Source organism: Marmota monax, unplaced genomic scaffold (assembly GCF_021218885.2).
Source record: "Marmota monax isolate L192 unplaced genomic scaffold, Marmota_monax_Labrador192_F-V1.1 WCK01_AAM20220418_F8-fsc00003, whole genome shotgun sequence".
NCBI classification, from domain to species: Eukaryota; Metazoa; Chordata; class Mammalia; order Rodentia; family Sciuridae; genus Marmota; species Marmota monax.
The window spans coordinates 26,438,112-26,449,281 of NW_026694084.1; the positions used below are offsets into that span (position 1 = coordinate 26,438,112).

The following is an 11,170-nucleotide window of genomic DNA, read 5'->3' on the forward strand; positions in this document are numbered from 1 at the left end:
TTAGTCTCCAGATCCTTCGAAGAAGTTACCTTACATGGTAAAGGTGAACTAAAGTGGAAGATGAACTCAAGGATGTTAATCAGTTGACCTTAACATGGGAAGATTATCTTGAATTATCCAGGTGTGACCAGTGTAATCACAAGGGTTCTCAAAAATAGAAAAAGTAGCCAAAGAAGAGGTAGGAGTAGTTAGATGTGAAGAGGATTCCACCTACCCCTGGAGTCTTAAAAACAGGAAGGATGGGGCTGGGATTGTGGCTCAGCTGTAGAGCGCTCGCCTAGCATGTGCGAGGCCCTGGGTTCAATCCTCAGCACCACATAAAAATACATAAATAGAATAAAGATATTGTGGCCAACTACAACTAAAAAATAAAAAAACAGGAAAGAGGCCATGAGCCAAGACGTGGGCCCTTGGAAATTCTAGAAAAGCAGAGAGATTCTCCCCTAGGATCTCCAGAAGGGAATGCAGCCAAACATATTTGGCTTAGCTTAGTAAGACCTTTGTCAGACTTGTGACTTAAAAAAATCCCTGTAAGATAATACATCTGTGTTCTAAGTAGTAGGATTCCTGGTACCTTGTCATAACAGCAATAGAAAACTAATATGCCAGAGAAGAAAGTATAAGACTCAATTAGGACAAATCACTCACCTCTTGGTGCTTCACTTTCCTGATCAACAAGGTGGAGGCAAGCATCCCTAATCTAAGGTCGGTGTTGGAATCTAAGACTTAGCAGTAACCATGTGTCTCTGGCAAGAGACTTAAACCTCTCTGTGCCTCAATTTTCTTATCTGTGAAACAGGAGCAACAACCACACTGGGTGAGGATTGAAGTGAATCCATGCAAAGTGTTTAGAACAGTGTGTGATTATCATTCGGAGAGGAGGTATCACACTTCCAGAATTTAGTGATGGCAGCCAGGGATCCTGGGCATCCCAGGGCAGTCCTTCACAGTGAAATATTTTGCTAGACCCCCAAATAAAACCACACACCCCTGTCACATTTTCAGGTTGCACCAAGGATGACTTTTACATAGAGGTGCTAATGTGGAACTTCTTTATTATTACCTCTAGTGTAGTATTTATCTATTGACATTCTGCTTTAAAAAGAAATAATGTCTTTCCTTTCCTCATTATCTTAATGTTGGGACATTACATTAATTAATTAATTAATTAATTTTAAAGAGAGAGAGAAAGAGAGAATTTTTTAATATTTATTTTTTAGTTTTCGGTGGATACAACATCTTTATTTTATTTGCATGTGGTGCTAAGGATCCAACCCAGAGCCCCGCCCATGCCAGGCGACCGTGCTACCGCTTGAGCCACATCCCCAGCCCGAGATTACATTATTTTAAAATTTAAATTAGAGACATACTCTATTATTTATGAGATTTATTTCATGATAGTATAAGGGATGTTAACAAATTTGTTATTCAAAGTGTGCTTTGGATCTGAATTCAGAGAGAATAAGATTTACAGGTAGCTACACCCAGCTATTCAACGAAGAAAACCAGGGCCCAAACAAATATGGTAACTTGTTAAAAAATGAAACCCAGGTCTCAAGACTTTCATTCCAGAATCTGAGTATTCTTTAAGAATCTCTATGGCTTAAACAAAGTAAGATTCCTCAAAGATGACATTCTCTTCCAATCCTGCCACAAAAAAACACTGTCCACCTGTTAGCCCCATCTTCCTGTTCCACAACCCCCACTTCTACCACCAGAGAAAGTGATACAAAAAGGAGATTCCAGATGACCTAAGCATCCTGGAGCAGAACTAAACGTTCACCCTGTGGACACAGTTCATGTTTAGCACTGTCCCTGGCTTTCTCCTTTAAGTTTTTACTTTTTCTGATCCAGTTCCATGGGAACCTTTTGGACCCAGGGATACTCTGTCTAGCCCCACCTCCACACTTCAATCTTCTGGAACATTCTGAACAACTCAATCTTGACAAAGTTACAGAATAATTAATTTTATTATTGTCTCAATTATAAAAAGTTGACACATATTTCAAATTATTATTTTACAAACCAACTAAGGAGCAAAATCTCTTCCCATACACAGAGCTGCCAAGGACGTGTATGCAGATGTACCCTGCCCATCTGCAAAACATTCCAGTCACATTGCAGTCTATGAGAATGGTGTCCCTGGAATTATAGGTTCCAATACCTGCATGGTTGATTCTGGGGTCCTTGATCCCCTCCTTAAAATGAGAAATGAGTATGGTATGAAAACTTCTGATCGTAAGTTAATGAGTACTTAGTAGCCAATGGCTTAATTGGCACTTTGTTTGCTACTGAAATCTGAATTGTAGTTTGGTCTCCGTACTAGCCATGTGTTCAACCTTGTCTCTCTGTGATAGTGGGCCACACCACAGCAGCTTCCTTTTGATGGCCAGGCATGTGTTGTATCCAGATTTTAAGACTTTATCCTCCTTTCCTCCCCTTCCTTTGGAGTATTCTGTATAATTCCAGGTTCCTGCTCAGGATAGTCTTCAGTTCTTTAGCATATCTGGGGAATGGGGCAAAATGCCAGGAGCCCAATAGCTTCAACTGGCTCTAGTGCACAGTACCATGTGTGTCTAGAGGTTGAAGGTATGAACTTTTAGATCACATAGACCAAGACTTCTGATGTGCTCCTGGTCCTTTAAGCCAATAACCTAGTGTTCATAAATTTTAGTTTCCTCTTTAATAAAGTGAGCAACAATAGTATTGGCCTTACAGAATTACTTTAAGTGTATCATGAATAAATGCAAATAAATTCTAGGATGCTCAAGAAATGTGAGTTATTATCATGATTCTTGATCCTCAGATTCTGTTTAAATCCTGTGGCCCCCAAAGGAATGATCTCTTCCAGCATTACCATTCAATTTCAGTTAAGAAATGTAAACTCCGGTAAAGGAAAAGGAAAGGATTGCTCCTTAGAAGGGACAGTTTCCTGTTTGTTTCATTTAAATTGTAAAAATACTTTCAGCAGGCATTGATGTAGGCCCTTTATGCTCTTCCATAGGATGTACCTGTGAAGTAAGGAGGCCCAGCAGTTTCCTTATTCCAATTTTGCTGATGAAGGCACTAAGATTCAGGGAAGAAGGTATAACTCTGTGGCAGAATCTAGCACTAGAATGGCAGGGTTGAAACTTGCTGTTCCTGGTTTCACTTTGCAGGGTGTTCTCCTAGTAGAGGTAGTAACTTTCCACAAGGGGGCGCATGTGCAGAAATGGTGCACACTGATGGTGGGTGGGGTACTAAACTAATCCCCCAAAACTCCCTCAAATAAAATAAAATAAAACTGTATATTTGGCATAAAAAAATATATCTTTAAGAATCTCCCTTAGTGCTCTAGTCAACCAGATTACGTTCCCAAAGCCTCTCGTAGAAATTTTAGACTTGACCCTGCATTCAGAATATGAGGTGTGTGTTTTAATGAAGCCTTGAGGTGGTTCTAACAAATCTCCTCAACTGGGAATCTCTGCACTAGGCCAGCTACAAAAGAGAGGGTTTTGATGCCTGCCTTGAAGTATGACCATGACCATCACATTCTGGACACTGTAGGACCTACCAAACAAGAGACAGTCTCTTGAGAGAGGCCTGCATTTGTATCTCTTCTTAGCAGTCAATTTCTTAAAAATTGGGCTGGGGAAAAGTCTTCCACACTGAGCCAAAGTTGTTCACTTCTAGAAGGCCCCAGATCTTCTCTACACGCCCTGCCTGCAACATATGGCAGTGTTCTGAAAATGTCATGTGAGGGGTTTTGCAAAACTTCAGTTTTTGGTTGCTGTCTCAAGAAAACTACATAGCTGTTTGATTTATTTTATTTTTCTAAGTTTAGTTTTAACTACACAGAATCACCTTTTTCCTTTGTATTTATTCATCTTTCTCTTTTCTGGTGAGAGGTTTTTTTTTTTTTTTTTTACCTCTTTGCCAAATCATTATTCATTAAATAGAAAACTAGAAGAGGAAATAAAGAAGGGACATAATAAAGGACAATGTTTAAACTAAAAAAAAAAATGACTTTCCTTTTGTCTCTCTTATCCCGGATATCAGTAGGTATTTCAGGCTGAGCATGTACCCAGCAGTTTACAGTCCAAACTGCACTTGTCCAGACCCTACCTTGTCCGGGTGGCTCTTCTCTCCCAAACCAACACACTGAGTCCTGAAAACTTTTTTTTTTTTCTGTTTACTTATGTTAATCATCAAGCCAAAGCAAATACTTTCTGGATCCAGGATGGTAATTAAATATGAAGACATCACAAATTCTCTAGACAAATAAGGGGGGGGGGGACCCTCTTTGTATTCTAGATCAGGAGTTGCATCAGCTGTCACACACCTAGCAAAGTTTCCTGACTTGGAACCTTCTGTGTCACACACCAGCATAATTAGGAGACAACTAAATTTACTAAAGTCTTAGTTTGGGTCTTAAATTAATTACTATCTCTCAATGTCTCAGGTGAAATATGTTTCAAAAGCTATGAATTCATTTATTCATCCACTCTGCCTGCATGTCATTGAGCACCTAAGCTCAAGAGAGAACCATAACTAAATAAAAGCCCCCCTTCAGGACAACTCAATCTATAGAAATAGAATTACTACATGATATTAGGGTCCACACAGTAACACCCACAGCATTAAAGAGAAGAATAGATCACATGAGAGAAATGCAGCTATAGGGGAAAGAGAAATTACCAGTAATTACCAGCCTGCCTGCCCTTCTTCCCCACATAGTGCCACATGTCCTCCAACAGGTATAAAAGGGCCTTCCTATTCTATTCACAGTCAATAATTAGGGGGTTAAGGACATCAGATCTTAAGAGAGAGAGTTTCTAAGGTTCCTCACATGCAGGAGAAACTTTACAAATGCAAAGTTGATTCCACACCACTCTGAAAAGGCTCCAGAAAACACAGGCAGAAAAATCCTTTCAGCTCTCCACCCAGAGGAACCTGGAATCCAGACTGACCGGCCAAACACGGGCCAGTGGAAGGGAACTCGTGCCTAACTGCAACACATTTCCCAGTCTTTGGCACTACTCCCAAGGCAGAGCCCCACTGTCTCCTATTTGCATGAGGGATGTGGGGAAGGACTGCTGGAGTTTAGCATTCAAAGACTGCCACCTCTCTCTGGTTCCTTTATGATTCCATTCAACCCTTTAAGGCTGGGTTGCCCAGGTTTCTGAGGGGGACATTTTGATAAAGGAGAAAACTATCAGGTTCGAGGTTAATCAATGGCCCCGATTTGCAACTTGGACGAGTTAACATCCTCTCTACTCTTCGTGTGCTGTTCCACTTTCCAATCCCTACACTGAATTCGGATCGACTGTTGATAAAAATGAAACAACAGGCATTTAGCACCATTTAGCACCGGAGCCGGTCAAGAAACCCCGCTTTCCTAGCCTTTTCAGGTACCTACTCCTGGGTCAAGGCCTGTAACGTCCTGGGAGTGAGGACAAGTCGTACCCAGGTGGGCGAAAGTTGTCAAAACTCAAAACTCCATGCTGCGGCCACCCTGATCCACCGGCCCTCACACACACACACACACACACACACCGCGGGCCCTGGGGTGTAAGGACACCTGGCTGCCTGTGAGTGTGTTTGCGGGTGGCAGACGGGTAGGTGTACGCGGCACGCGCGGCGTTAACCCCTTACCTTCCAGCAGCACTTCCTTGCCGGCTCGTTTCAGCGCCTGCACCGCCTCGTCGTGGGTAGCGTCCCGCAGGTCTGCGCCGTTCACGGACAGGATGGCATCGCCCACATACAGGGCTTGGGTCTGGTCGGCCGCCAGACCCTTGAAGATCTTGCTGATGAGTATAGGCATTTTGTTCTCCTTGCCCCCCTTGATGCTGATGCCCAGACCGCCCAACTCTTGCTTCAGCACCTTCACGCCGCGCTTCTGGTTGGAGATGGACTCGGGCACCTGCTCCGGCAGGTCGGTGAAGGCTGTGCGGACCCCCGCGGGCGAGTCGGGGGGCTGCGCGCCTCCGGTACCCGGGTGCCCGGCCCCAGCGCCCCTGCAGAACGAGCCATTGGTGGCAGTCCCGATGCCGTTGTACGCCGCAGCGCCCTCCTCACAGCTGAGAACCAGGGCGTCCTCGCTCAAGTTCACCAGAACTTTATGCCAGCGATCCCGCACCAAAACTTCCAGAAGACCGCTCCGCTGAGCCCGGCCGCCACCTCCGCCAGCCGGCCCAGCCGCCACCGCCGCCGCCGCTACCGCCATCTTTCCGGCATTCTTAAAATGCCATGTGATTGCAAAAGGGGGGAAAAGTGGGGAAGGGTTGCGGCGGGGAGAAAGCGGGGCCGGTGGGAGCTAGAGGAGCGCGTCCCGCAGGGAGCAGGCGGCACGCGAGACTCCGCTCTCGGAGTTCGCCGACGCACTCCGCGCGAGTTGGCAGGCGCAGCCCAGCTGGTTCCCCCTCGCCTGATCCTGGGCGGGGTGGAGCAACCTAAAACAAGGAGAGACCGAGACAGGGGAGGGGAAAAGGCCAGCTGCCAGCTGCAAAACCCCAAACCCAGGGGAGCCGCGGAACAGCTAAGTGCTGGGGAGAATCCGTAGGAGGAGACACGCTCGCAGAGAAGGGCGGGGACCCGCCGCCCAGCGGCCGCTCACCTGTTCAGCCACCGCAGTCTCTGCGCTCACAAGCGACGCGCCGGCCTGGAGACCCTCCTACCTGGTCCACTGAGCGCACGTTGCGGCAGGGACAGCTTCCCTAGCTCCTTCCCCGCCCCGCGCCACTCCTGCCCGCCGAGTCCTTCTTTCTTCTCAAGTCTCCCTTCTCCGTGGCCCACGCACCTCTCCTTTGCCAAGTGTGTGTGTCCTGTCTCGGTGCCCTCTCTGAATTCGTCTTAGTCCCCTTCCCTTTCAGACCCTTCCTGTAGCCCCATTCCTTCAGTTGAATGTAGATTCAGGTCTCCACAAACTGGCTTTTTCAAGTCAAGGCTTGGCTCTTTCTGCAGAATTTTTCCGTGTTTGTCCTTCCCTGAGAGGACAGTTGATGCAGACCAAGTCTTAGGCTGTCCCAGAGTCAAGAGGGGAAACTGTCCCACGCACCCAGAATGAAATATCAGCATAACCTGAGCTCCCTAAGCCCTCCTTAATACAAGTCATCTTTCTATCTGGCTCTGGATAGCTTCTTGTCTGCCCAATGTTTTCAACAGATCGCGGACTGTCTCAGATCCCAGGAACAAATGTTCCTCCAACTGGAACTCAATCTGAACTCCATACTTTGTCCTATATCCCCCACCCCTCAGATCAAATGCTTTCTGGGGCTTTCTCTTTCTTTTCCAGATCCCACAGAGGAAGTACCCTACTTAAGAACTCAGATAGATCTCGGTCTATTCCCTAAAGACCTAAAAAGAGCATGCTACAGGGACACTGCTACATCGATGTTCATAGCAGCACAATTCACAATAGCAAGACTGTGGAACCAACCTAGATGCCCTTCAATAGACGAATGGATAAAAAAAATGTGGCATTTATACACAATGGAGTATTACTCTGCATTAAAAAATGACAAAACATAGAATTTGCAGGGAAATAGATGGCATTAGAGCAGATTATGCTAAGTGAAGCTAGCCAATCCCTAAAAAACAAATGCCAAATGTCTTCTTTGATATAAGGAGAGTAACTAAGAACAGAGTAGGGTCGAAGAGCATGAGAAGAAGATTAACATTAAACAGGGATGAGAGGTGGGAGGGAAAGGGAGAGAGAAGGGAAATTGCATGGAAATGGAAGGAGACCCTCAGGGTTATACAAAAGTACATACAAGAGGTAGTGAGGGGAAAGGGAAAAATAATACAAGGGGGACAAATGAATGACAGTAGAGGGGGTAGAGAGAGAAGAGGGGAGGGGAGGGGAGGGGAGGGGGGATAGTAGAGGATAGGAAAGGCAGCAGAACACAACAGACACTAGTATGGCAATATGTAAATCAATGGATGTGTAACTGATGTGATTCTGCAATCTGTATATGGGGTAAAAATGGGAGTTCATAACCCACTTGAATCAAAGTGTGAAATATGATATATCAAGAACTATGTAATGTTTTGAACAACCAACAATAAAAAATTAAAAAAAAAAAAGAACTCAGATAGAATGGCTTGTCTTTAAAGCATCTTTATAATATAGTTGCTTACTGGTATCTGAAAACTGAATTTTCCCCCCAAGGTAATGATATTATAATTCTCGGTTACCTTCTTAGGCCAATCCAGAAATAGCACCATAAGATATACCATAGCTGGACATCCCAGACTTCTCCTGTCCTGGAACCTCTCAAGTTGTCCCTGGAGACTCCAAGCAGGTCTCATTTTTCATTTAAAGTGTTTCAAACTTCTCATATACCTCCCTTTCCCACTGAATGCTCTCTCTTTCTCTGCTCTCCAAACACAAAACAAAACTCACTAATCTGCCAGTACCTCAAGGTGAACTCAACCCAGCAAGGTGTCTGAAGGAAGGAAATCTTACTGAACATGTATATCATTCCACTGATGTGTATCATCATCAAACGTTCTATATCCTTTCCAGGATGACTTACTCTTTTAATCAAATGCATTCCTAAAGAGTGAAGTCTCAGTCGAAGTCATATAATGAATTGAAAATATTTGGAAGTTTTCTTGAGAAAGTGGTGTCACTGTGGGTCTGGGAATAATGCTTCTGTTTTCAGCTCTCCCCTTTCCTGTATTTTCATACCAACTGGTTTTCTAAGAGCTCTTAATTCTTTCATGCAAAGGTACCCACATCAGGAACTGCATTCTTGTGGGCTCTTTAGCCCTTAGTGATGCACAGGATTCAACAGTGAGCTGACAGCTGGTATTGCTATAGGGAGGAAAGTCAGCCAGGTCTGGCCCTTGCTTAAGAGGTTGAGAACTTTTGAACATCACTATGCAGGGAAGTCAGAGTCTAGGCCTCTGCATTCTAGCCCCAAAACATTAAGTTTGAGATGGACGCTAAAATGCCAGTGTGAAGACTTTGAAATCCAAACCGATCTGTCCCAAGACCACATATTCTCCATTAACAGCATGCCTACATCTTGCTTCTGTGGCCAAACAATTTGGGAGGCCCAGACATACCACAGGTAATTTATCAATTTGCAATAAGAAATTGCAGGCTCTGGGATGGAACTTTCTCAGAATATCTGTGATAGGCACATTTTTTGTTTTTCTCTGTGAGCAAATCTACATGGGAAGAAGTATCCTGCTTATTGAAAGTTGCATCAGGATGAGGAGAGACAAGTGTTGAATATTATTAGGCTTGAGGCATGCATGTTAGCCAGAGATGGCCTTGGCAGTGGAAGTATAATTACAGCCCCATTTTAAGTGCTTTACAGATATTAACCTAATCCTCCCTGCAATTCTTGGGGGTGCTTACTATTATTAGCACTCCCATTTTACAGGTGAAGAAGTGGAGGTATGAGTTTAATAACCCACTTGGGTCAGGTAATTAGTAAGTGGCAGAGGCAGTATTTGAAACCAGCTATAAAGTTAAGACTCTTAACCATTGTCCTACAGTCTCTTAAACATATTCAAAGCCTGTCAGCGACAGGCCCTGTGTCATCTGCACACTGCAGTTAGCCTTTCCTCCTGAGAGGGAATCGCCACAGGTGAAGGAAGAACAAAACTTTTCACTCATGGCCAGGAGCAAAAGAGAGAAAGTGGAGGGGGCTGGGTTCCACTATCCCCTTTGAGAGTGTGACCCAATGACCTGAAGACCTCCCACTAGGCTCTATCTGTAAAGTTTCCCTCACTTCCCAATGCACCAAATTTAGACCAAACCCTAACACTAGGGACTTGGAGGGACATTCTGGATTCAAACTATGTCAGATCCTTATAGGTTCTTGCTTTTAAAGAATGGTGACTGGAAAGTACTGCAGAGATTTCCTGCCTCTTCATTTTAGAAATGTGACATTTGAAACTCAAGGCTGTATAATGAGTTTGTGGCAAAGCCTAGTCTAGTTATCTTCACTATCAGTCCAACTTTAATATTCCAGAAATGCAACCTAAAAGCCCCACTTTTACCAGATTTCTTACACTTAGCTCATTCCCTTTCTGTTTCTGCATGTCCTAATCTTTGATTTCCATTTCCCACCCACCCCAAATGGGGCTTCCTGTATTTATTTTCCCCATGGGATACTCATTTTCCTACAGATGTCTGGGAGGACTTAGACTTGCAAGAGTAAGTCACACAATCCTCTATTCCATGGGGGCTGAGGATACATGACAATGGAGCATTGTGTATCTGAAGGAACAGTGGTTGTCCATTTATTCTGCAGTTTTTGTTGTTTGCTGACCATGTCCTAGGCACTATGGAAGGTGCTGGAATGTGGTAACAAACTGGCAAAGTCCTGCCTTATGAAGTTTGCATTGCAGCAGATAGCAGGTAGAAGTGGAGATGAATTTTATGCACATACTTTTGGTTAAAAGCAAATGCTAGGAAAAAAAAAGAGTCACAGAATGGACATTGACTAAGGCAAGAGGCTACTAGAGTTGGAGACTACAAGGGATGGTTTTGTGAAATGACATTTAGACTGACATATGTATGCTAAGAAGAGGGGAGTCTTGCAAAGATCTAGGGAAGAGGGTACCTGGGAGAAGGAAGGGTCAGTGCAAAGCATCAATATGGAGTTAAGCCTGTCTGATTCAAGAGATCAAAATGAGGTCAGTGTGTCTGGGGCAACCTGTGGGAGGAAGAACAAGGTAGGAGAGGAAACTAGAGGCTAGACCAGATCCCCAGGTGGGGCCTCGGAGGATTACAACACAGACTGTCCTCTTTATCTTCTTTGGGCTTCAACAACCATGTGTTTTGTTTTTTTTAGGAAGAGTCTTGGTTTCAAATATTACTTCCTATTTTCCTACTAAGCAAATTTCTACTTGTTAGAGCACATGATCTAAAATTTAAATTTGGAAAGTACAATTACTGTACTTTTGATACTACTTCTTTTGTGTGTGTTTTATTCTTGTTTTTTTTATTTCTTCTTTTTAGTTATACACAACAGTAGAATGTATTTTGACATATTACACATACATGGAGTATAACTTACCATTTTTTTGGTTGTATATGATGTGGAGTTATATTGGTTGTGTATTCATATATGAAAAAAGGAAAGTTATGTCCAATTTATTCTACTGTCTTTCATATTTCCATCCACCCTTTCCCTTCATTCCCCTTTGTCTAATTCAATGAACTTCTATT

At 43.9% G+C, this 11,170-nt stretch overlaps 1 protein-coding gene across 1 annotated transcript in view; it reads right to left on the bottom strand.

The window, feature by feature from the left end:
* Sntb1 (syntrophin beta 1) overlaps positions 1 to 6,577 on the bottom strand; it is a 234,752-nt gene extending 228,175 nt beyond the window's left edge. Inside the window, exon 1 of the mRNA XM_046464598.2 lies at positions 5,635 to 6,577. Within this exon, the coding sequence (XP_046320554.1) occupies positions 5,635 to 6,205 (571 nt within the window). The 5' untranslated portion in view covers positions 6,206 to 6,577. The remainder of the gene's footprint in view (positions 1 to 5,634) is intronic.
* Between the last annotated feature and the right edge of the window lie 4,593 nt (positions 6,578 to 11,170).